The 27,535-nt window shown below is 42.0% G+C and overlaps 1 protein-coding gene across 3 annotated transcripts; it reads right to left on the bottom strand.

The window, feature by feature from the left end:
* Positions 1-2,557: 2,557 nt before the first annotated feature.
* Positions 2,558-23,404, bottom strand: LOC142655276 (heterogeneous nuclear ribonucleoprotein C). 3 transcript variants are annotated; one of them, XM_075829208.1, is made up of 9 exons: positions 23,185-23,403; positions 12,481-12,510; positions 7,217-7,483; positions 6,813-6,891; positions 4,528-4,575; positions 4,277-4,434; positions 3,830-3,940; positions 3,574-3,710; positions 2,558-2,818 (listed from the first exon to the last, which is right to left on the bottom strand). In XM_075829208.1, the coding sequence occupies exons 3-9, from the start codon at positions 7,458-7,460 to the stop codon at positions 2,738-2,740; spliced, it is 858 nt and encodes a 285-aa protein (XP_075685323.1). In that variant the 5' UTR covers positions 7,461-7,483; positions 12,481-12,510; positions 23,185-23,403; the 3' UTR covers positions 2,558-2,737. The 3 variants fall into 3 exon arrangements, with proteins under 3 accessions (XP_075685323.1, XP_075685333.1, XP_075685343.1); XM_075829218.1 differs by lacking the exon at positions 12,481-12,510 and having other exon boundaries at positions 23,185-23,404; XM_075829228.1 differs by lacking the exons at positions 12,481-12,510; positions 23,185-23,403 and adding an exon at positions 11,905-12,098.
* Between the last annotated feature and the right edge of the window lie 4,131 nt (positions 23,405-27,535).

Here is a 27,535-nt window from a genome sequence, read left to right as displayed (position 1 = left end):
ATCAGACATTTTGAACGGTGCGCTGCTTGGCTGTTATTGAATCCAAATATAAATCTATTCCTGTTATTCTGCATCATACAGTAATCTCATATTGATTATATATTTGGGCTTGGCAACCATCAGCTGTATTAAATACTGTGCTAGATGCATATCAGATCATAAACCTCTAGAAGTATACACGCAGTAAGTTCAACCAGTTGGACTATGCCCCTTAAGCTTTCACATTGGCTTGTTGATCTGAATAATCACGTGAAACTGAGAACAGTTTCAAAGATCTTTTTCAGTCTAAGGGTATGTTCACACGTCTTGTGCTGTTTTTCATTGACTATAGAAAAACCGCTGCAAAAAAGGGCCATAAAATAAGAGTTTGCTTAAAAAAAAAACCTGAAGATCAGGAGCGGTTTTCCCTTGAAAACAGCTCCATATTTTCAGACTTTTTTTTAGTAAGCATGTGAACATAGCCCAATAGGGATTCATCAAGTGCTTTAGGAGTGTGGTATTTGTTTAAAGCTTATGCACAAGGTTTTTTTTTGAAGCATTACTTACCAGAAGAAACTTGCTAGTGCCCATGTTATATTTGGCAGCTGGGTTCAAAGCAGGGAATACTTATTTGTCCTTGACCCATCGGAAGGTAATAAAAGCAGCTTGGGACTCTATTCACGAGAAGTATAAAATGCTAGGCTAGGCCGACAGCAACAAGTATCTCAGATTAAAGTCTGTTAAACCAACAGAGTAATATAGTGGCGGGGGGGGGGGGGGGGGGGGGGGGGGAAGAGGTTCCTTAGGCCTCATTCACACGGCAGGGTTTCCCGGCCGGGTGCCGGCCGTTCATAAATCAGCCGGCACCCGGATGCATTAGGAATAATAGACCCCTAATGGGGCTATTCACACGACCGATTTTTTGACGGCCGGGAAAACCGGCCGTCAAAAAATAGGACATGCTTTATCTTCGGCCAGCTCCCCGGCCCCCATTGAAGTCTGTGGCCGGGTAATACACGGCCATCACCGGGATGTGTCCCGAGTGATGGCCGGGTTTTCGCTCTATCTCCTCCTCCTCCTCCTCACAGCGCAGAGTGCATGTGAGGAGTTGATGCCATTCTGCACTGGCTCCCTTCCCCTGCTTGTTTTCCTGGCACGGCGACACCTTCGATGGCACCGCTAGTAGCAGCAGCTGCTGCGGCTGCTACTACTGTAGCGACACCACTATAGCAGAGCAGGGAGGTATCTCCCCACTCTATGTGCTAGCTGCACTTTAGCTCCTTGAAGGAGCGGAATCCCTGTGTTTTCGGGGATTCCGCTCCTGGACAGAGCGCTTGATGTCTCTGTCCATATCTGGGCAGTGACATCAGGGGAAACTCCTGAAGCGGAATCCCCGAACACATGGGGATTCCCCTTCAGGAGTTGCCGCTGATGTCCCTGTCCAGATCTGCCCGGCCGCAAAACTTTATGCAAACCGGGCGGGCAGAATGGCCAATTTTACCGGCCGGCACTCGGGCACGACCCGTTCGTGTGAATCCCGCCTTAGGGTGAACACATTCATTGGCTAGACATCACCGCGTGTGTGTGTGTGTGTGTGTGTGTGTGTGTGTGTGTGTGTGTGTGTGTGTGTGTGTGTGTGTGTGTGTGTGTGTGTGTGTGTGTGTGTGTGTGTGTGTGTGTGTGTGTGTGTGTGTGTGTGTGTGTGTGTGTGTGTGTGTGTGTGTGTGTGTGTGTAGGGGGGGGCAATACTTTTTAGTGCAATGTTAATTGGAGCCGATTCTTCACATAATTGACTAGCTAGCAGTTATATTCAGTTTCAACTTTGCATTGGGTTATATCTCATGTTGATTTGTCTACAAGTTGCATGTGCCAGTACACATTGTAGTTTTACATTTTAATATTTGTCCCGAATTTTATAAATTGCGTTTATTGTACTATTCGTTAGTAAGTAGTTGGGCTAAAAACTGGTTCCTATTGCCTGGGCAATTTTCTATATATTTATACGGACATGTGACACGGATTGCACACAGTGGGACCTTATTCAACTAATTTGACTAGACCTTTTAGGTTTTTCATAGCAAATCAGTTTATTTAAACCAGGTATTTTATGCCGATGTAATAATTTGGATTTTTGTAATAAACCTGACAATAATCCAATTTAAAAACAATTTTAATTCAGGTTGCATTGCAACACCAAGGAGTTAAAACTCTAAAACATTGCAGTGTATGTACAGTGCACTTTGAAACAGCTGCCCCGTTTTCCAATCTAAACCTCTTCCACAGGCCACTTTCCAGTATGTATTCAAGTGAACTGGCATTAAGCCCCGCCCCTTTTCAGAACATCCAGTTTTCACTGAAGTCATGCTAGTGCACAAAGATATAATAGTCCCAAGCCCAAAGGTGAGATTTTTGTCTGCAAGATTTCTTCTTAACTGCTCACTGTAGCAGCTTGCAGAAAAATCTATAGCCAAGCATTACTTTCCATTTTTTCACCCTTGCTTATTAAGGTTTAGTGTCAATTTAAAGTGATAGCCTCAAATGAGCTCAATTTAATTTAAAAAAAAAAAGACAAACTATGTAAAAACAGTACACTTTTATTCTAGAAGTCCCAAATAGGTATCAAAATGAAAAGGCAGAGGAAATGAAGGGTGCATAATAAACAGGCTTGAAGAGCTGGTGGTGTGATGGTACAGGGGGTGGAGCTATGAACCAACTATACACAATAGGCTGAAATGAAGAGTTCATCAGGGACTTGACTTTAAGAATCTTCCTCATTGGCGCTGTCCCCTTCATCTTCTCCTTCTTCTGTTTCTTTGTCACCATCTTTAATTTCTTCAAGCTAAATTGACAAAACCAGCAATAGTTTAGTTTGAAAAATTGACAGCACTCATGAATTCTATTGTGTACTAATGGAGCTTTATAGAGCAGAATAGTGTTCCAGGCTTCTACTTTGTTTCTGACAAGTACTCGACTATTACCATGAAGTCAGATATGGTTTACAAATATCAATACAAACTTCTGACCAGTAGATATGAGAGATTTCTCCAAACCCCCTTCTGCATCCAATGCCTGATACAACTTCCCTCATTCTAGTCCTCTCACTTTGCAGTCATGTTTAAATACATTCAGTAAAGAGTAATCACGCAGACCGGTAAAAGCAATGAAACTTTTACCAGTGGAGAAACAAAATTTTTATCTTCTGGATATCTGCTGCAAAGCAGAGGAGTGTGGTGACTACATACAAATGTATAGTGTTATACAAACAACTCACAATTGGTAAAATCCAAAGCAAAACCACCACCACCACAAAAAAACTATAAAATTGACGGAGTAGAGCATGCAGATGCCAAACCCACAGTGGGAAAAATCTGTGGATTTGAGATCATGCTGCAAACGGGATTTGTGTAAACCCCATCATGCATTGTACGCTGCTGCAGATTTTAGAAAGTGACCTCTCCATAGGCCCAGTTAATGGATTATATATGGGGAATTATGCCAGAACCTCTCTAATCTGCATAAAACAAATTGTTCACATAAGTGGCTCGACTTGCAGAAGTGACCACCAATTAACATCACAGTAGTCAAATTCCTTACGGTGTCTTCTCCCTGGTCATCATCATCAAGCAGGTCTCCCTCTTCTCCTGAATCACCCGCTTCCTCTGCTACCATTTTCACATTGGCTTCCTCTTTTTTTGCAGAGGTGCTACTTTGATCATCATCCAGTTTAGTCTCTGAAATTAAAAAAAAAAAAAAAGTTTCACATCACCACACAGTAGCCAATATATAGTTTAATTTAAAATAGTCACATATGTCACAAGTACATCCATACCGCAAGTACACAATGGATTACCTGGCTTCGACTGCTCACGCTCAATACGTTCCAAACTTTCCAGAAGAGAATCTACTCTCTGCTTTATCTGACTGAGCTCCTTTTTAATGGTCTGAAGGTCATCTCCCTTCACTGTAAAAAAGCAAGATCATGTGTTAGAAACCTAAGTGTACGTACGTATGTGGTCATTGCTAGGACATCAGGGAGTGCCGACTCACTCATGACCAGTAGAACAAAAATGTCATGGACGGGTGTTTTTTTTTTTTTTTTAAATAAATTGAAGCATCTCAGTGTTTTTCAGGGGTCCAACAATGTAACACCAAAGTAGTATCACAGCTATTTTGAAGTGTGTTGTTAACATAGTACTTTGTTTATAAAGAGATAGAGCCAGTGGACATCCAGTGGACTGAGCCTTCACATATTTCCACGCAAACTAGACTTGCTATAAACATAAAATGGTCAACTTACATCTGTTAGATTTGGAAGAACCACCACGCTGGCCACCCTTGGTGTTGAAACCGCTCTTTCCCCGACGAGATGCGTTTCCAGAAACTCTTTGACGTTTTGTGGGTACAACAGCTCGAGCTATTGGTGGTGGTGGCGGTGGCACACGTGCTGCAGTATAGCTGCAAGAATAAACACAGTAGTCAAACAATAGATTATGGTTCTAAATAACTTGCACAGCATGAACCCTGCAAAGTTCTCTAATGTTCACATACCTCTCATAGTAATCCCGCTGAAAATCATAGTCCAAGTCAAAGGAAGACCTAAGAAACAAAAACAAAAGTAAATTTAGTTTTTTTTTTTGCGTGTGGCACAATAAAGAAAAATTATACTTCTGCTGTATTTGCTGATAGGAAAATTTGGAGTGAAATGCCAAAGTTTTGAAATCCTAAAAACTGAGAAAAATAAAATAAAAAATAAATTTCAATAAAATTAAGTCAAGATTTATTTCAATGGGCAACTTGAGTGAGAGGAGCCACTGACTAAACTTGACAGCATCTCTCCTCTGCCTGCAGGGTTTTAATACAACATATCAAATCCTAATTAAGACACTTTTTCTGCCTCCCATTGATGTCATTGGGAGATCAGAGAAATACCCGAAGGGCACGTTTTTTCCACACTAGCGGTTTCTGCTCGTGGGGAAAAAAAAACCAACAAACAAAAACCTTAGTGTGAACAGGGCCTTCGAGTAGCTTAACAAAATTACCATACTAAACACTCCTAAACACAAAACTGCCCATAAAACTTAACAGCTGTCAGCCAAATGCTTATTTGTCCCACAGCTATTACTACTGACTCCTGCATACACCTGTACGTTCGGGCCCAGCGTGCATGTGTATTCAATGGGGAGAGGGGACTAGTGGGATCTGGCAGAGTCTTATCTCCTGTGGGAACAAAATCTGGCATGTTGAAATCCAGATAGTGGACTGGTCCCACTGGAGTTGGAGAGTTAAGACAACTTAACTGATGTTTACTACATGCAACATAATGGGTGAGCTCTGTAGTAATTGGCCAGTTCAGCTTTTTCCCTAGGTGTATCCAGTCAACCTAGATAAATAAAAAAAAGTAGCAAACCCAATTAAAAGAAGTCGTCCAAGGTTAAAAACATGACTGCTTTCTTACAAAAACCGCACCACACCTGATCAGATGGCGAGTGGTATTGCAGCTCAACCCCATTCACTTGAAGCGCGCTAAATTGCAACACCAGACAATGAATGAAGACTGCAGACATGCTTTTCGAACAGGAGACAACCTCTTTAAAAAGGCTCTGTCACCAGATTATAAATGCCCTATCTCCTACATAATCTGATCGGTGCTGTAATGTAGATAACAGCAGTGGTTTTTATTTTGAAAAACAATCATTTTTGAGCAATTTTAGATTTATGCTAATGCATTTGACAACTGGGCATGTTTTTTCTTTACCAACTGGGTGTTGTTAAAGGAACAGTGTCACAGAAAATGTTTTCATATGTTCAAGATGTTAGTGCTTTATTAAAAACGTTTATATTTGTGTGTTTGTGTTTTACTTTCTTATTTTTACACTTTTTCTTCCCTATGGGGGCTGCCATTTTTTGTTCCATTTCTGTGTGTGTCGATTAACGACACATACAGACATGGAATACGGCAGCCACAGTCCCATAGGGACTGCGAACGGCTCCCGTCCCATTCACTTGTGTGTACGGCGTCTGTGTGGGAACTGCGCATGCGCCGCTCCCACACAGTCCAACTTGAAATTGGCGCCGTCCGGCGCCATTTTCCTGTGGACCGGAAGTCGCAGCCGGACAGTAATATTACTACTTCCGGTCGCGGCTTCCGGACTTGTGCACTTGGACCAGCGGCAGCAGACGGAGCGGACGGGCCGGAGGGAGCCGCGGCGGCAGGTAAGAGATTTCAATGTATGTTCGTGTTTGTGTGTGTGTGTGTTTACTACTGTATGTAAACCTACTACACTGTGTGTTAGCTCAAAAAATGGCGACACACAGTGTAGGAGGTTAGACCGTTCAAACCCCTCGTTTATCCCGGCACTAGCCAGGATAAAGGAGGGGGGGGGGATGCTGAGAGCTCACAAGAGCGAGGGCTTTTTACCCAATTTTGCAATGCTGCAATTTTGGGAATAGCTCCATCTAGTGACCAGAAATGGGAAATACTATAAATTAGAATTAATTTATAATATTTCCTGACTCGTGAAAAAAATAAAAAAAATTTGAACAATGTTTAATCACCCACACACTAAATGTTTAATTTAAAAAAACAAAACAATATGTTTATCTGGCAACACATTGCCTTTAAGAGAAGACTATGAGGCTGACCAGTCGGTGACCAGTGACACACTTCTCATTGTTCCAGCCCAGCTTCTTTCACTGCACAATCACACTGTCAATGGGCTGGAACAGTGAGAAGTGTATGAAGCCGATAGTTACCATTTGGCTATTGGCCGAATGTCAGCTCGATCTAATTGCATAGATCTAAACACCAAAGCTTTACTTTAATTTTTACTCACCCATACATGTCTGCTGCAGATCGTTTGATTCCTCCTACTTTCGCTCGGTTTACTTTAGGCTCAGCTGCCAAGTTGATATCTGAAATGTGACAAAAGAAGAACCTGTTCACATTGTGCTTATTGGTGTCTCAACGATCAGTTCTCTCGGCCAAGATTTAATTTATAGAAAATGACTGAAAGCTCCAAGCTAAATGAAATCCCATCATGGCTGTTAGTTTAAGAGTCCTAGATACAAAGCCATAAGACATTCACAAAAAAAAAAATATATATATATTAAAAAAAAAAATATAGACAAATACATGCTTTACAAATGAAGATTATATTCAATATGTCAAGTAAAGCCATAGGAAGTCCATATAAGCTATTAAATAGCCTATAAAAAAAACGCTTTTCCAGTCACTCACCCAGGACCTGCCCAGCTATCATTCGTCCATCCTCCCCTGCTACAGCAGTACGGGCAGTGCGTTCATTGTTGTATTGCACAAATGCAAAGCCCTTGTGTACGGAGCAGCCCACAATCTTGCCATATTTAGAAAAGATTGCTTCTACATCTGCTTTCTTCACCACTAAAGTGTTTAGGTTCCCAATAAATACTCTCGAGTTCAAAGACCGAGGGTCTGTTTTATTAGTGACATTGCTCGCCATCATTTTTACTGCCTAAATTTGGAACCCTAGGAAAAAAAAAAAATAGAAACTATTTAAAAACAAATTAGTTAAGAAAACGTTATGAAAAAATAACTGCTGCATGTTAAGGCACATTAAACTATAAAGAATGTAAAAATAATCTTTATTATATTGTGTGGAAATCTAGTTTGAGTGGGTAGATCAATTATGTTGAAATTATATGTTTAACAAAAAGCAATACACAGGGCAGTTAACTTGGTGCAAAGAAAAAAAAAAAAAGTAATCAAGTCACTGAGGCGATCTATCAACATTTTGGACTCCTTGTGAGATAAAACTTTGTGATAGAAAGAACAACGCAAACGTAGCTAAAGCACCACACTGGCTTCAAAAAGTAGGGTAAGGCCCATTTCAGACTTTACACTTTGATGCCTTTTTTTCTAAATGCCAAAAGCTAGGGGGGGAAAGAAAAAATTAAATTAAAAAAAAAAAGTTTATAGCAAGAATTTAGAGCTTTAGTATTTCTATACCCCGTTCTTCCAAGAAAAAAAATAAAAAAAAAAGTGTATATATACACACAAACTAGTGCATCAAAATGAAAAGTGTAAACTGGGAATGAAGCCAATGCAAAACTGCTCAGGCACAACAGTGGGATCTGCCAACAACCTAATATCTAAGGGGCTGTCAAATGTGTTCTCTGCAGAAGCACAAGGTGATTGGGTTTGTGCATAAGCAGCATGTCCATTGACGCTCTCTATTTTAGGGCAGTTATGAGATGCTAATGGGCATACATATTAGAAAAGCCTCAAAAAGGTGAAAGTTGGTGCATCTGCACCAACTAAAAGACCACTTGTTCCCAAAAACCTGTGCAAAGTGGGTACACAACCACCTAGTGACCTCATGTGATGTCTCCTCTCACCTGCTCAGAGACCTATTAAAATATATAAATATTATCCATCTCTTAAAGAGAACCTTTCACCTGCCCATACATGTGCAGCTGAGTGCAGAATGTATTAGGGTTTGTGAAGACCTGCATGTCTCACTTTACACTTTTTTTGTCCCCGGTCATCCGCCACGATATTTGGCACCCGATATGTATATAATTATGCCCCTTAACGGTCAATGGAGCATTTCTATCTAACTAAATAGCAAGGGTGTGTGATCTCTTCACTCACACTGTCCAGTCTACTACGGACAGAGGCAGGGCGGCTTGTGCTGTTTGTTCTCATGGGAGGGAACACCGCGCCAACCGCCCTGACACTGTTCGTAGCCAATTCGTGTCAGAGTGAACAGATCGTGCCCCCTTGCCATTTAGTTAGATAGAAACGCCCCATTTACAGTTCAGAGGCTTATATACATATTGGGTGCCAAATGTAACAGCAACAGATATGTAAATAATGGAGGAAGATAGGAAAAAAAAAATCATGTAAAGTGAGTGTTTGTGAAGCCCTGCCTATTACATGCTGCACGTGTGGGCAGGTGAAAGGTTCTCTTTAAATGAATCTGAGCAGCAAAGGGGTCAGCACATGAAGCAAGTAAAGAGTACAGAGAGCTTGCATTCCACCATTTGACTACAACACAGAACACGTCCTCTGTATTGAATATTGAAAGACCAGTGGGTTCAGGTGCACACTATCTCCCCTTTTACAGGGAGGCTATGTTACATTGCTGCAAACTAGACAACCCCCCCCCCTTTATTTTCCTAAAACCAGTCTATTATATTATGCTGGCCAAACACGATAGTGGTCTCTGCAGAGACCTGATAAATGTGAGTCTACACATACTTTAAGGTGGAGTTTTACACTGGGCAATTATCGGTCAGACAAGCGCTCATAGCTGATAATTGCTTTGTGTAAACAGGGCAGCGATCAGCAGATGAATGAGCAAACTCAATCCGCTATCATTTAAAATAAATCTTAATTATCGTGGTCGGCAGCACATCTCCCTACAGGAGACACTGAGGTGCGCTGCAGACATGATATCGTATAGGGATGAGCGATCTAAGAAACGACCACTCGTCCCCACACAGCTTAAATCTGCAGCATGTCAATTTATGCTGCAGATTCGTTGCTCTTCTGTCAGTTTTCCACATTGAATTCAAGAGGTAAAACTTGCAACAAAGAAAGTGTTGGGACTTGTGGCAGAAACGCCGATTCCACCGAGAACAAAAACCGGGGGTTTTAAATGAAAGGCCATGTACACTTCGCAGGGCATTTTTTTTTTCTTTAATATCTGTTCAGTGCAACTTTATAAATAGTTTATTAAAAATGTGTTTTACTTTGAGATACAGCTGCTCTGTATTCTCTATAAAGAGCAGCTGTATCTGGCACTTAATCGTGCTCGCCCATCATGTCCGCAAGACAGACTGGTTCAGTGACAGCGGGTCCTGCGAGTCAGTCACGCAGGATCCATTTGTAATCTATCACATCGAAGTTGTGAAGTTTGAACCATAGATTACAGGTGGATTCTGATTCAGCAGGTCCTCCGTGTCAGACTGACTGATTCAGGTCATAGCTAACTCTACAGAAGCTCTGTATACAGTATACAGAGCAGCTGTATCTCAAATTAAAACAAACTATTAATAAAAACTTTATTAAGTTTTAACAAACACTGACTGGCCGGATACAAAAATATAAATAAATTCAAAATGTGTACAAAGCCTTTAACTAAAGAGCTATTACTTACCACCAGCGGTTCGCATAGCGACATGTACCTCTATTCTGAGTGCAGCCCGGCCCCCTGGGATAATGTACCACCCCACGTGACTGCTGCAGCACACAGTCTGAAGAGTCATGCCAGGCTGCACGAAGAACAGACGGACATGTCACTAGGACAACAGCTGGCGTAAGTATTAGGGTATGTTCACACGCCCTATTTACGGACGAAATTCAGGCGTTTTACGCCTCAAATTAGACGAAAAATGGCTCCAAACATCTGCCCATTGAATTCAATGGGTCTTACGATGTTCTGTGCAGACGGGCTTTTTTTTTACGCGCCGCTGTCAAAAGACGGCGGGTAAAAAGACGCCCGCCTGAAAGAAAGCATGTCACTTCTTGGGATGCAATTGGAGCAGTTTTTAATTGACTGCACTGAAAACCAGCTCAAATTACATCTGTAAAAGACGCCGCGAAAAACGCGTGCACTTGTCAAAACGTCTGAAATTCAGGAGCAGCTTTTGCCTTAAAACAGCTCTGTAATTTCAGACGTAATTGGCGTTGCCGTGTGAACATACCCTTAGGGTATGTTCACACGCAGTGTTTTCAGACGTAATTCGGGCGTTTTACGCCTGAAAAAAAAAAAAACACCCCTAATACACCTACAAACATCTGCCCATTGCTTTCAATGGGTTTTACGGTGTTCTGTTCCCACGAGGCTTAATTTTACGCATCGCTGTTAAAATACGACGCGTATAAAGACGCCCTCGAAAAAGTGCATGTCACTTCTTGGGCCGTATTTGGAGCAGTTTTTCCATTGAAAAACCACTCCAATAACAGCTGTAATTTACGACGCAAGAAATGCTAGTTGTTAAACAAACATCTGAAAATCAGGAGCGGTTTTCGCTTGAAAACAGCTCCGTATTTTCAGACGTATTTGTCACTGCGTGTGAACATACCCTTAGTTTTTTTTTTTAAACACTGTCTTCTGCTTGAAAAACTGCAATACAAATTTGGTGTATTCAGAGCGGAATTCCCTGTGGGTTCTAGGTCAGATATACTGCATACTTTTATGCAGCATATCAGACTAGTGGAACCCAGCCTTAAGCAGAAAGATCAGCCGCTGCTAAACATCTTTGGCAGCACTCATCTCCTGCAAATGGAAAATTGGGTTGCCCGCAAACACAGTAGATTGTCAACAGAATGAGTGAACCTTTATCTAATGTGAATGGCCAGCATAAGCCGTGGAATGCTGCAGCTCTAAAAACCTTTAGGCTGGAATCACACATGCAGTTTCTGGAGCCAAAGCCAAAAGTGAATTCAAAAGGATAGGACTTAGGGGAAAAAAAACAAAAACACAAACTTACACCTTTCCTCTGTTGGATCAAATCCGGTCTTTGGCTCAATAAGCCAACTACAACAGCATTAAAAACGGAATGTGTGATGCCAGCCTTAAGGTATGCTCACATATCTGAATAGTTGTGCAGCAATTACCAACAAAACCCTCTATAACTACGTAGAAAGCTATATGAATAAGTCTATTAGGCCCTGTTCACATCTGCATCGGAGGTGCCAACAGGCGCCTGCATTGCAGATTCAGTTTGAGCCAGACCAAATGATGGAAACCCAACTGAATCCATTAAGACTCAATGGGTTCTGTTGGCTTCCATCATACAACTGATCTGGCGCTTCAGTATTCTAGTTCTGCTCCTATAATAGAACAGAACGAAAACCAGAATGCAGATGTAAACAGCCTTTTTTTCCCAACATGTTAGACATGTACATGTTTTCTATTTACCTTAATCAACCAGTCTTACCAGGCATCAGTAGATTAAGTTGTCAGTGGTCTTTCTCCATTCTCTGCTGCAGATTGTCAACGGTGAGGCAAAAAGGTATGGGAGATGGAATAGGGAGGGGCAGGGAAAGGGCCTAAACGAAGGGACATTACCTGCAACTGTCAAAAATGCCACTGCCCGTAATGGTAATGCACCATAGGAAAACATTCAAAAAAAAAAAAAAAGTGTTCCAACAGCATTACTAAAAATATTTAATAAATCTAGCTAACTGAAAAAGGTAAAACTCAAAGCAAGAAAAATGTTAAGATCTACACATCGAAGCTGGGAGAATTTTTTAAGTTTAGCACAAAAAAATATAGATTATGCATAATTAAAAATCTCCATCCCAATCCAACCCCCACCACGAAAAATTAAAAAAAAAAAAAAAAAAAAACAGAAAAATTTAGCATCAACAATATTTATACATATACAGTTTATATAAAAAATATTAAAAAAAATACAGCAATGTTAAAAAGGAGACCTGTAAGGTAGGAAAAATTCTGGGGTAAAAAAAAAGAAAAACAATTTAAAAAAAAAAAAACAGGAAATGCGACTTACTGTAGTTGGTGTTTCAAAAAAAATTCTTCGCTGTGAAAAAAAAAGGGGAAGAATTATGAAAATAATCCAAATCATGAAAAAAAAGGTAGAGAATTTAAAGCAAAAAGTCCACTTAAAAATACTAGCAATTCTTAAAAATGATTCTCTTGTAAAGTGTCACTTGTCATGATCAGGTAATACACCCCAAAAATTTTGCATCGAAGGGATGGGAAAGGGAGGGTGGGGGGTAGGGAGGAGGTGAAAGGTTGTTCTGAGCACTTAAGTGCAGCATTCTGTTCTTCAGTTTAATGTAAAAAATGGAATTAATAAATCGTGGAAAATATTAGGAGGTAGTTGGGTAAATGTCCCAACAGTCTCCCATTAAGGAAATGGTGTTTGAGCACTTCAGGCTATTGAAAGCACTTTGACGGCTACATGTGCACTTAAGAGACTACTCTACCAGAGATAATGAAAGGCAAGGAGAGGGGGAACAAATTCTTTTAGAATAGGTCAGGGAAGGAAGAGGGGTAATTTGGAGAACTGCTCAGATCTCTCTGTCCTGTGGAAAGGAGAAGGGGAGAATAGTTTAGATTCAGGGGAATTGGAATAAGGGATAGTTGGGGTGGGAGAAAAAAAACCAAAACGCTACTAATGAACACTTATCACCTTCATCCAAAAAAACAAACCAAAAACCTTGAACTAAGTACTGCACACTCAGCTGTGATCACATGTATACAATAAATCTTTAATGCACCACTTCGGAGTTTTAACACTTCTTTTTGGCCACTACCACAACTATGGAAAACTAACCGCATGAACATCCGAGAGAATCCCGCAGAGTAATGACTATCTTCCCAGTAACACTGAGGCAGATATCTGTCATAAGGGATTAGGGACCAGCTTATTTTAGGCCTTAATGACGAAGCTATTTTTAACGTTTTTCCATAGGTCACATTCAAAGAGCTGTATTTTACTTTTCTGTTGACAGCTGTATAAGGCCTTTTTTTTGCGGGGCAAGTTGTATTTTTAATAGCACCATTTTGGGAAACAATATGCAGTCAGTCCTAAAGTGATGCAGTTTACCATGTAAAAACAACTTCATTCAGCGGGTTGTTACGATTGCAACGATACCAATATTTAAATTGTTCTTATGTTTTACTACTTTTACACAGTAAAAACACTTTTCAAAATTTTATGTCTGTCGCCATATTTTAAGAATCATACCTTATTTTTCCGCCAATGCAGCTGTATGAGGGCTTTTTTTTGCATGACAACTTCGTTTATTTGTACCATTTTGGGGTACATGTAACTGATTATTTTAAAAGCAGGATGAACATAACTGCTTCGCGGGTTACATAATGTAATAGCTTTATAGTTGGGGTCATAACAGATGCAGCCTAAAAAGGTGTAATTTTTTTTATTTATTTAAACTAACTTTTTTTTAGTTCTACTAGGGGACTTCACTATGGGATAATTTGATTGCTTTTATGATACATTGCAGTACAGAAGGAATGTACTGCATTATGCCTGTGAGAGGCTTTTCAGTTTTATGCTGTTTAGTGAATGCCAGTTAGGCCCCCCAACTGCCATAAAAATCCATCAGCACCCTGTGATCACATTGCGAGTGTGCCGGTGGGGTGAGAGGGAGCCCCTCTCTAAAACCCCTCAGATGCGGTGGTTGCTATTAAAGGCCGCATTTGAGTGGTTAAACGGGCAGGATCAATGCCGATTTCGATCCCGCCCATTCAAGCAGGTCTGCTCTCAGCCCTCCGATAGCTGGGGGCAGGGAGCTTTTAAAGAGGCTCTGTCACCAGATTATAAGTGCCCTATCTTCTACATAATCTGATCGGCGCTGTAATGTAGATAAGAGGTTTTTATTTTGAAAAATAATAATTTTTTAGCAAGTGATGAGCAAGTTTAGATTTATGCTAATTTGTTTAACCCCTTAGTGACCAGCCCATTTTAGGCCCTAATGACCAAGCTATTTTATTCGTTTTTCTATAGTCGCATTCAAAGAGCTATAACTTTTTTATTTTTTCGTCTACATAGCTGTATGAGGACTTGTTTTTTGCGGGATTAGTTGTGCTTTTTAATAGCACCATTTTTGGGTACATATAATTTTTATTAACCTTTTTTGGGGGGGGGGGGGATTATTAAAAAAAACTGAAATTCCGCCATTGTTCTATGCGTTTTTAAATTGACGCCGTTCACTATGCGACGTAAATAACATGTTACCTTTATTCTATGGGTCGGTACGATTACGGCGATACCACATATGTAGAGGTTTTTTTATGTTTTACGACTTTTGAAAATTATTTGCTTTTGCTTTTGCATCGTCGCTTTCCAAGAGCTGTAATTTTTTTATTTTTCCATCAATGTAGTGATTTTTTGGGCTTGTTTTCTGCGGGACAAGACGTCGTTTTGAATGGTACTGTTTTGGGGTGCATGGGACTTATTGATTCATTTTTATTATGACTTTTTTGGGGGGCAATGGAAAAAAATTGCAATTTCGCCATGGTTTTTTGCGGTTTTCACTTTGCGGTTTAAATGACATATTAACTTTATTAATGGAGTCATTACGGTCGCGGCGATACCACATGTGTACTTTTTTTTTTTTTTTACACTTTTACTAAATAAAACCATTTTATGGAAAAAGAATGGATTTTTTTACTGTACTTTATTAATAATCTTTATTTCACTTTGATGACTTATTTTATTAGTCCCACTAGGGGACTTTACTGTGCGATCTTCCGATCGCTGCTATAATGCTTTGGTATACCAGAGCATTATTGCCTGTCAGTGTAAATCTGACAGGCAATCTGTTAGGACGTGCCTCAGGCGCGTCCTAACAGGCATATGTCCAGGGCAGACCTGGGGGCTTTTATCAGGCCCCCGGCTGCCATGACACCCCATCGGAGACCCGCGATTGCATTCGCGGGCCGCCGATGGGTGACAGAGGGAGCTCACTCCCTCTGTAAACAAAGTTAAATGCCGCGGTCGCTATTGACGGCAGCATTTAAGGGGTTAAACTTCGATCGCGGGCGTTGGAGCAGGAGCTCAGCTGTCATCAGACAGCAGAGCCCCGGCTCCTACCTTAACAGGAGACCCGTGCAGGACTTAGACTAGGCTGACGTGAAAAGGCGTCAGCCTAGCCTAAGGCCCATTAGTGACCGACGTAAATAGGCGTATTGGTGGGCACTAAGGGGTTAAGCAGCCATAACTTTATTTTCTCATTGACATGGCTGTATGAGGCCTTGTTTTATGCGATACAGTATTCCCCCCCCCCCCCTCCACAGTTCGGGGTGGATTTTTTTATGGCGTGAGTTTAGTAAAAAACGATTCGCCATTGTTTTTCTTGTTTATTTTTTATCCCGTTCGATTCACACTAAGTAACCCGTTAGATTAATTCAGGTTATAACGGTTGTATAGATACCCAATAAGTGTAGGTTGTGTTTTTATTTAGTTTATGGGCAATAAAATATATTTTATGCTAAATAGACTTTTTTAATCCCATTACGGGATAACTTTATTTAGAACTTCATTTTTTACTTAATGTATTAGGCCTCATTCACACGGCAGTTTTTCCCGGCCGGGTGCCGGCCGTTCATAAATCGGCCGGCACCCGGCTGCATTATGAATAGTAGACCCCTAATGGGGCTATTCACACGACCGATTTGACGGCCGGGAAAACCGGCCGTCAAAAAATAGGACATGCTCTATCTTCGCCCGGGTACCCGGCCCCCATAGAAGTCTATGGGGCCGGGTAATACACGGCCATCACCGGAATGTCTTCCGAGTGATGGCCGGGTTTCCCGGCGCTTGCGTTCTATCTCCTCCTCCTAGCGCAGAGTGCATGTGAGGAGGAGGAGTTGATGCCATTCGGACGAATGGCATCGCTGTACACTGTGGCAGGGCCGGGGTGTACAGCAGGTGGAAGGGAGCGCTGCGCTGGCTCCCTTCCCCTGCTTGTTTTAAAAGCACCCTGGCCCGGCGACACCTTAGATGGCGCCGCTAGCAACTGCTGCTGCGGCGGCTGCTGCTACTACTGTAGCGACGCCACTATAGCAGAGCGGGGAGGTATCTCCCCGCTCTGTGCTAGCCGCACTTCAGGCTCCTTGAAGGAGCGGAATCCCTGTGTTTTCGGGGAATCCGCTCCTGGACAGAGCGCTTGATGTCTCTGTCCATATTTGGGCAGTGACATCAGGGGAAACTACTGAAGCGGAATCCCCGAACACATTGGGATTCCCCTTCAGGAGTTGCCGCTGATGTCACTGTCCGGATCTGCCCGGCCCGGATGCAAAACGTAATGCAAACCGGCCGGGCAAAATGGCCGATTTTACCGGCCGACACTCGGGAACGACCCGGTCGTGTGAATCCCGCCTTAGCCTAATGCTAATACATTACACTATGACAGGCTGCTGTTAGGGCAGCACATAGTGTGCCTGAACAGCAGGCAAACTGAACAGACATCCCTGAGGTCCTTTGTACGTTCCCCAGGGATGTCTGCAGAGGGATTCCTCTGTGTTTGATCGCATCACCAGAATCCTGGTGATGCGATCAAAGAGGGGTACTCTTTGCTCATGCCACCGTCACAGACCGTGGCAATCAAAGGGTTAAACAGCTGGGGACAGAATGTTTCATGACCCCAGCTATATTCAGGAGGCTTCTCTAGGATCAGGAGCTGTTAGTTATACATGCGCTCATCAGCCTGATCTACAGTGATGCCAAAAGACGTCGTTGTAGACTGGGCACCTGCCATCAAAAGACAGTGGGCTGTCGGGAAGTAGTTAAAGGGGTTTTCCAGTCCCTAAAAAATGACGGCCTATCCTCAGGATAGGCCATCAACAGCTGATTGCTTGAGGTCCAGCTGCCAGGACCCCATACCAGCTGACAGCAGTAGCGGCGGTTCAGATTATTACAGCCTTGTCCCATTCCCTTAAATGGGAGAAAATTGTAATATTGTGAACCGCTGCTACTGCTATGTCAGCGATCCAGTGCGAGCAGTGACTGGAACGAAGGGTGAAGTAGTGCTTGTGCAAGCGGCCCTTTCAATACAGCTGATGGGCGGGGGTCCTGGCAGTCAGACTTTGAGCGATCAGCTATTGATGGCCTATCCAGAAGATAGGCCATTAATTTTTAGGGGCTGGAAAACCCCTTTAAAATAAAACCTGCCAATGATGGAGACTGGAATATGAGAATGACTTGGCACAAATTTACCAGGAGGTGGTAACATGTTTTAATTACAGGACTTCCAAACTAGGTTTACTTCATGTTTGGATTAGAATTGTCACTGCATAAATTGTAGCACAAATGAAATTAGTATAAAATCCAGTTTGCCGTTTCTCAGCTTAAAAACTTGACCAAATATTTAACAGAGCTTTACAGAGAAATATAGGCTTAGTTCAGCACCTCTGAATTGGTGGCTATAAAAATATAATAATATCTAAGGTCAGTCATCAAGTTGCATATATACACACACAGGAAAACAAAAGAAAAAAAAACTCAATTAAACACTGCCCACAAGACCTACCTAACCTATTTTGTCCCTAGTAGCATGCTAGTAAGTGTGGCATGTCTAGGACATGATTATTCCCACAGTTCCTCTGGTATACTTGGTCATACCCCATCCCTTTGTAATCCAAGTATTTTGCATAACATTCTTTAAGACACCCACATCACTACATAGACTTCTCCCTGGGCCCTTGTGACTCATGCTGCATTATTGTAATCCAGCATAAATGTAGTACATGTTACAGGAACTGCAGGTCCTGGAGCCTGCATTCTCTAGACAGAGCTTAACGAGGCTCTGTCACCACATTATAAGTGGCCTATCTTGTACATAATGTGATCGGCGCTGTAATTTAGATTACAGCAGTGTTTTCTATTTAGAAAAATGATCATTTTTGACTGAGTTATGACCCATATTAGCTTTATGCTAATGAGTTTCTCAATGGACAACTGGGCGTGTTTTACTATATGGCAAAGTGGGCATTGGAGAGAAGTGTATGACGCTGACCAATCCACGTCATACACTTCTCTCCATTAATTTATACAGCACATAGCGATATTGCTATGTGCAGCCACATAAACAGACTATAACGCTACTCATGTGTCATGACATTGACTATACATTACCTCCAGCCAGGACGTGATGTGTATTCAGAAACCCGACACTACAGCACAGGAAGTGCAATCTCGCGAGATTACGCTGTAAACTGTCATTTCAAACAAGATTACGCTTGCTGTGCTGTAGTGTCGGGATTGTGTTAGCGAAGTGTCAGGATTCTGACTACACACCACGCCCTGGCTGAAGGTAATGTATATTCATTGTCAGGACACTGCAGTAACGTTAATGTGTGTTTATGTGGCTGCACATAGCGATATCACTATGTGTTGTGTAAATGAATGGGGAGAAGTGTATGTCACTGATTGGTCAGCGTCATACACTCTGTACAACGCCCACTGGGTCATATAGTAAAACACGCCCAGTTGTCCATTAAGAAACTCATTAGCATAAAGCTAATATAGGTCATAACTCAGTCAAAAATGATTTATTTTCTAAATAAAAAAACACTGCTGTAATCTACATTACAGCGCCGATCAGATTATGTAAAGTTAGGCCATTTATAATGTGGTGACAGGGCCTTTTTAATTTACCCTTCCGAGGGATAACTTCCTTTTTAACCCTTGCTTTCCTAGGAGCACAGCGACAATTAGTGAGTGAAGCGATAATGTCCATGATAAAGGCAGAGGACAGATTTGCTGCGGAAAATTTGCGCAGCAAATTCACGTGGAAAACAAATAAAGCAAATTTTCCTGTAGATTCATAAAAAAATAGGTTTAAAATTCGCAAATGCAGATTTTGCAGCGGATATGGAAGAATTACACAATACATTTCAATGCAAGCTTTGACTTTCCCATTGACTGGCTGTGGATTTACAAGTCTGCACCGTAGCTCAATTTTCACAGCATTTAGAGGATTTGATGAAGTCTGATCTACTTGGCTGCTACTATATCACATTGCAGATTTTCCTTGCACAAATCTGTCCTATGTGCATGTAAACCTACCACTACACCTAGTACAGGGTTAGACAGGCTGTGAAAGCAAGCTGACCTTCCCACAGGCTGTGAAAAGCTTTAACATTAGAAGTGTGCTGAGAAAGGTAAATACAGTAAATTATACATTTTTAGTTATGACATGCCTAACATACATGAGGAACTTAGACAGTTTTAATCAGTGTGCCCAAAGTTATGCTAAACTATAAAAGGAAACTAGAGTCGGTCACACGCTACCTCTATGTTAGACATTTCTTTAATGGTTACATGTAACTTAGATTTTCCATATGAGGAAAATATTGTATACAATTTACAAAGTAATCTTCCAGGCCTAGTAAATAAAATAAAACAATTTACTCCATTCGACAAGTGGGAAGCCTTGGCCAAAGGCTTTTCTGATCTAATAGGAAATTATCAGGTCCAGGCATTGCCTCACATAACAGGGTTAATTTAATAATGTATTTATGTATTGTAAATTGCCTGGTGCAAACTGCACCTCCCATAATGCAAATCAGACATTAATACTGCAAGGAAAGCTGGGAGATTTCAGTTCTGAAGCCAGAAATATTGAGGATGTATCTGAGCTAGAATACCTACTGTAGCTTAGAAATAATGCAAGGTTAGTAATGGAAGGGGGGTGCCAACAAGTGCCCTTGAGGCCGGTACCCCCATAGACGTTTAGGGCCATGGCCACCCAGTGCTGTTAAAGTGTAAAAGCTGGGGCAGCACAGGGGACAGGAGCAGGAGCTGCATAATGTAGTGCACAATGTTCTCCTGCACAGGCAGAGCGTGCGTTCCGGGCGACTGCTTTATACATCACATGTGACGTCATATAATGCAGCCGGCCATACACTCTGCCTGTGAGGAGAACACCATTGAAGTGTTCGGCCCCAGCTATTTACCTAGCAGACAGGGAGGATGGAGGAAGAGAGGGCTGGGGAGGAGCAGTCCAAGGCCGGGTTCAGTTTTTTTTGCAGGCGGAAAATCTGCCTCAAAATTCTGTTTGGAAGTTTGAGGCAGATTTTCCTCTCCCTGCACGCCGATTTCCACATAAAACTGCGAAATACGCTTTCTCTGCCTCCCATTGATGTCAATGGGAGGTCAGAGGAGTAATCGCGCAAAGATAGGGCATGTCCCTTTCTCCCGCGAGCCGGTTTTACCGCTCGCGGTAAATGGTATGTTCACACAGAGTTCTTTGACGCGGAAACAGCGTCATAAAACGTGCCAAGAATGCCTCCCATGATTTCAATGGGAGGGGAGGGGTTTTTTCCCGCCAGCGGAAAAACCGTCTTGCGGGAAAAAGGGACATGACCTATCTTTGGGCCTTTACACCTCTGACCTCCCATTGACATCAATGGGAGGCAGAGAAAGCGCATTTCATGGCAGTTTTTGCCCGTGGTGCTCAAGGCCGCGAAAATCGGCGTGCAGGCAGAGAAAAATCTGCCTCAAAATTCCAAATGGAATTTTGAGGCAGATTTTCCACCTGCAAAAAAAACAAAACTCTGCGTGAACTCAGCATTACACACAGCTCTCCTCCTGCCTACAACGTGTGACCGCTGACCACATGAAAATCCCACCACAGAGCACCAGACTGATAAGTACAGGTGTGTGTGTGTGTGTGTGTGTATTCTGTATAAATTGTTTTAGTGGGGAGGAAGGATTTGACTATGGTCTCTTGCACACTTCAGTCAGCCGTTTAACAGCCACTAATGACGGTTCCATGAATCACAGACTGCACACGGATGGCTTGTGTGCAGTCCGTTGTTTTACGGATCGGATCAAATCACTGTAAAGGCCAAGACCGTTCCATCAAAAATGGGCAGGAGTAGGACCTGCCCTATTTCTGAAGGAACGGCAGCACGGTTCCGTTAAAATGGAAGTGTGCGTGGCCCCATTGAAATTAATGTGTCAGGGTGCTATCAGTTCAAACTGATAGCACCCTGATGAAAAAAAAACTGAAGTGGGCATGAGGCCTAGGACCTCAAGCACACATCCGTTGCAATTTATACGGCTGAATATCACGGATCTGCAAAACAAGGACCGCACATAGAACTATACTGCTTGTAAAATGTACAAATGGTTTTATGCTCGAGTTACATTAAAAAAAGTGAAGAAAAAAAAAAAAAAAAAAAAATTACACCTCATTGATTGGTAGAGAAAGCAAACACGGTGAGTGGGAAGGATAGATCGGGAAAGCGTTTCAGGGGGTGCAGGAGAACCTAGCTACACCTCCGGTAATGTGAAATGGTAATATGCAGTCACATGGTTGCATGTAATTTCCACTTATGTAGTTGTGAATCGCTACAAGGGTCTCGTGCAACTTTATCAAAGGAAATAGAAGTCACATGTGCTTTCCAGGGAAAGGGTTATTCCCATATGAGACATTTATGCCACAGCCACAGGACAGCAAGCTAGGCTGAAGAGAATGGAGCGCGGCCAGTCATTCATTCCATGCCTGGTGGATATATCACAAGTGTCTGAAATCAGAATACCTCTTTAAGAAGCCCTAGCCTTACATTCATTTCCCATCACAGAGCCCTATGTTGGGCATGTGCCCTGGGAAATTTCAAAGCGTATATACACCCAACGAAACCATAGGCCTCAATTTTTTCGGCGTACCTTGTTTTTTTTGTACACTACCTTTTTCCATGCAAAGATAAATCGTACGATCTCACATTTCGCCCACTAGGCAACTGAGACGCAACTGAAAACCGCTCCGACACTATTCAGCGCAGTTCACAAGTAGATTGCATATTGACCATGTGGTTTTGCAAATAAAAGGGCTATTTTTTGTGATAACATGGAGACCCCTATTGAGCAGGTATAAACAGCTCCTCACAAAGCGATGCAGCCATTATACATTAACCCAACAGCGTTAGCCTCAGCAGCACGGTGCCCGCTGTGTCACTGTACCCCAATATTTGGACTTGTGGCTGCAATCACAGGGACTTATTTTCCATAAAGCAGTTCTAGGAGTCCCTAAAAACTACCGATGTTAGATAACACAAGACAGCAAGCACAATATCAAACAAATATAGGTGTTACATAACTGTCTGTTTACCCCCATTGAGGTGTGCAAAAAAAATAAAACCGCACAAAACAGGGGTAGTGAGATTAAAAAAAAATAATAAAAGGGGGGAGGGCCACGAGGCCTTTTAAGGGGGAATGGGAATAAAAAAAAATATATATATATATATATATATATATATATCCTCTTCACTAACAACTGGTTGCCACAGAAAACACAAACGGTAATTCTCGAAGCTACACCACGCTAACTTCACCAAGGCCAGATGGCGGCAACTAGACAAAAGGGCTCGCTATCTAGTGACAGAGGAAACATTACCTATGCTTAAATCTACGTTACTTCCCGCGTTAAATAAAGGCTGAGCACGCGGAAGGCGCGCCATGCGCTCTAAACATGGCTGCAAACAGCAACGTGACGATTATACGATTACCACTATGAACCCCAGGCGACGGTCTCAATGACCAGAACTGGGGTCAGAAAGCACGAGAGCCATCCCATCTACTTTATAAATATCTACACAGAAATTACCAGCACACGGAATTGTATAATACAGTTTCCTCAGATGTGGCGCAGTAGTTCAGGCTTCCCCGCGGCCTTAGCACGGGGGCCATTTTCAGACACGTCTGGCACCGATGACTCACCTCTTTCCGCCGCTCTTTGGATTAACAGCACGGGAGATCTAGGTTCAGCAAGTCGAAGTCAACACGGGTAAAGCTACGTGATAGAGGTAAACGAGCTTAGACCTGCCGATAAATGTCTATTACTGCTTCTGAACCTCTAGCACAAAATGGCGGTGACTCAACCTTATCTGCGCAGCTCGGTAAGAGACGGACGTAATGAAAGACTAACGAGAACTCGAAAGCCGATTGGATAAGCAAAGCGCCAATCCTTGAAAGAAGTAGGCAAAGTCCACCAGTGAAAGCCCAGAGGCGGGACTTATCATTAGCGACGTCACCAAGGAAATAAAGCCAACCAATTAGAACAACTTAACAGGCCGGCGTTCTTTCCCTCACTTTTAGACGCTCGGGTTACGTCACGAGGTGAACGTTGCCATGGAGAGGGCGATAAGGGAGCACATGTGGGTGCGGAATAGGCGCTGTGCAGACAAACGGACGTTCTATTGTGTGAATAGACATCAAGGATAGTCATGACGTCTACTACATTTACACATTATTGTTACCGTTTGTTGGGTTAACGAACCCTCGTAACAATTATTAATATGCATGAAAAGATGGAGAAAAAAATGAATTGTGCATACGTAAAAATCATGCTGCTTGTCGCTCGTCCGACATTAACAATATCTATAATGCTACAATCTAACTTTTCAAACCACATAGCTATCATTTGTCAGTGGTTTAAACACTGGCAATGTATGAATGGGCCTTTACATGTGGCAATTTTACATAATAGGACCATTTTCGATTTTCACAATTGTATCGTGTAAATATGCTAAAAGTGATCGTGCATGCTAAAAAAAAGTTGATTGTTAGATGGGGCGATTGCATCACCAGGGAAAAAGGATTGCACATTTTTTTTTTTAAATGAGAGAAGTATTTTAATACGATTCAAAAAATTATTATTAGGGCTCATGCAAATGACTGTATGTGTTGTAACTATCCATAATACGGCACCCATAAAAATGTGTGGGCTCATACTCTACCTCAGTATGTCTACAATTTCATACAGAGTTTGTTTTTTTCTCACAGATTCTGTATGGAAAAAAAGTGTCAGCATGTGCCATCGCATGCCATATTACAGACTCCATGTGACGCTGTATAGGCTCAGTGTGCACAGATCCATGAAAAAATGTACGTGCGGACGTTTCAGCTGAGACCATGGATTGGACACCCCCTAATCTCAGGATCAGTGGGGGATTGACCCTCCAGTCCAAATAAAATATTTGACTATGCATTACAACCTATCTGCTGCCCTGCTCCTAAATTATTCAATCTGTGTTCCGGTTCCTCCTTTTCCGCTCTCCAAAATGGCCTCCGCAGTCTCAGACTTTCGTATGGAGAGCTTCTTTGGAAGTCTGAGACACACCCTCACCACTGCCCTCTGATGGACAAGCGCTGAGGATGTCAGTGCTGCGGGAAAGTGGGAAAACGTTATCAGTGCTGGTTCATCGGAGGAGGTGAGGGTGTGTCTCAAACTTCCAAAAAAGCTCTCTTTAGGGAAGTCTAAAACTGTGGCGGCCATTTTGGAGAGCATAAGACAGGGGAACGGAACAGAGGCCGGATTATACTGGAGCAGGGCAGCAGGGTGTTCACTGTAAATTTAGAATATATAGTCACATTTTTTTATTTAGACTGGAGGGTCGGTTTAATATGAAATTAGTTTTAATTGTGGGGAAAAAACCCTTTAAGAGATGTATTAACTAATATACGTCACAAGCGGGAGCTAGTTCCTGCATCGTGACAGATATATTTGTCACTCGGATCTCCTGTGTAGTGCCACTGTACCAATGAGACCAGCGGCAGAAGCACAGCTGTTATATATCCAGGATGAAAAATAACTCAGATCCTGGCAGTTTAACCCAGATGGGTTACCATGGTATCTGGAGGCCTAACAAAGGTTCCCAGGTCTGCCATTGGTATCTGCGTATTAGGCCATGCCAGAAGCATGGCCTAATAGGTGGCCTGTCAATGGTAAACTGGAAGGGCAGTAATGCTATGAAATACTGAAATGGCTTATCTATGGAAAAATTGCCATTTTCACTCTGTACACTAATTTACACTTTTTACAAGTGTTGGGGTGCTTATTCTCCTTTATTCCATATGAAAGTGGAAAAAAATGTAAGCTAAAACGACATATTTTTAGAAAAAAAATATTTTTCATTTTTAAAACCCAATTTTTATTAAATCAGAAAAAAAACTTGTGGGGTCAAAATGCTCATTGCATTCCTAGATGAATTCCTCAAGGAATGTAGTATGCCAAATGGACTCACTTCTCAGGGGTTTTTACTGTAGTGGTACCTCAGGGGCTCTGCAAATGCGACATGGCGCCCTGAAACCAATCCAGCAAAATCTGCGTTCCAAAAGCCTAGTGGCGCTCCTTCCCTTCTGAGCCCAGCCGTGTGCCCAAGCAGCAGTTTATGACCACATATGGGGTATTGCCATACTCAGGAGAAATTACTTGAAAAAATTTTGTTATGCTTTTTTGCTTTTATTACCTATAAAAATTATATGTTTTGAAGTAATCTACATCTCATAGGAAAAGTTTTAATTTTTAATTCCCAACTCTAATAAAATCTGTGAAACATTTGTGGGGTCAAAATGCCCACTGCACCCCTAGTAGAATTTCATTAGGGGATGTAGTTTTCAAAATCGGGTGTTTCTTATGTTTTGGCATCTCAAGGCCTCTGCAAACCTGACATGGTGCCTAAAAAACATCCTAATAAAAAGGAAGCCCCAAAATCCACAAGGTGCTTCTTCATTTCTGAGGCCTGTGCTTCAGTCAAGTAGCAGACTAGGGCCACATGTGGGATATTTCTAAAGATTGCAGAATCAGGGTAATAAATATTGAGTTGCATCTCTCTGTGAGGCCCCATGCACACGACCGGCCGCCGACTGACAGCTGCATTTTCGGGCCGTGCTCCCATACAAAGTATGGGAGCACGGCCCGCAAAATGCAAAAGAACGGACATGTTCCATAATTTCCGGAACATTTCCACGGCACGGACACCCTTCCGTAGTGCTACGGAAAGGTGTTCAATGAAAGTGAATGGGTCCAACTGAGGTTTTTTACGGTCGTGTGTATGGGGCCTTAACCTGCTGTGTTACAGAAAAAAAGTTTTCCAATTCGATATCTGCTTAAAAAAATTGCATTTTTAAATTTCACCTACACTTTGCTGTCATTCCTGTGAATGGGGTGCTGTATAGGAGGTTTATGACATAGACCCCTCAAAGCCCCTTCAGAACTGAATTGGTCCTTAAAGAGACTCTGTCACCACATTATAAGTGCCCTGTCTCCTACATAAGGAGATCGGCGCTGTAATGTAGGTGACAGTAATGCTTTTTATTTAAAAAAAAACGATCTTTTTTCACAAAGTTAGGAGCGATTTAAGTTTATGCTAATGAGCTTTCTTAATGCCCAAGTGGGCGTACTTTTACTTTCGACCAAGTGGGCGTTGTACTCAGAATCCTGACACTTCTGAATCTTTTTTTGTGAGATTCCGGCAAGTGAAACCAAATCTCGTTCAGCTCCGAGATCTCGCGAGATTTCGTATCCGTTGCTGTAAATCTCACAGAAAAGATTCAGAAGTGTCAGGATTCTGAGTACACATGACGTCCAGGCTGGATTTCATGTGTATTCATTATCAGGACACTGTAGTAATGTTAGGGTTTGTGTATGAGGCTGCACATAGCGATATATCTATATCGCTAGTGCAGTGTAAATGAATGGAGAGGAGTGCATGATGCCGATTGGTCAGCATCATACACTCCTCTGTACAACGCCCACTTGGTCGAAAGTAAAAGTACGCCCACTTGGGCATTAAGAAAGCTCATTAGCTTTTTGAAAAAAGATCGTTTTTTAAAATAAAAAGCATTACTGTCACCTACATTACAGCGCCCATCTCCTTATGTAGGAGACAGGACACTTATAATGTGGTGACAGAGCCTCTTTAAAAAAATAGGTTTTGGAAATGTTCTTGAAAATGTGAAAAGTGGCTGATAAAGTTATAAGCCTTGTAAGTCCTAGAAAAATAAGAGGAACTTCATGTCAGATTTGAAAAATTAGGCTTTGTCAGGAAGTTCAAAACTGGCTGCAGTGGCAAGGGGTCTAGGATGACGTCAGTTTTGGCCGTAAGTTTTTGGTCAGTTTTTGTTCCTTTTCCTCTTCTGCAATTTAGCAGTCATAACTTTTTTTTTCAGCTGTATGAGGTTTTGTTTGTGGCACGAGTTGTAGTTTTATAGGATTACAGATACATAGCATTTTATTTATATTTTTGGAGAAATCATAAAGAAATTATAAAAATAGAGGGTTTTACCA

Source organism: Rhinoderma darwinii, chromosome 1 (assembly GCF_050947455.1).
Source record: "Rhinoderma darwinii isolate aRhiDar2 chromosome 1, aRhiDar2.hap1, whole genome shotgun sequence".
In the NCBI taxonomy this organism is placed as follows: Eukaryota; Metazoa; Chordata; class Amphibia; order Anura; family Rhinodermatidae; genus Rhinoderma; species Rhinoderma darwinii.
Note: the sequence above shows the minus strand (reverse complement) of the source record. Positions and strands in the feature narration are given on the sequence as shown.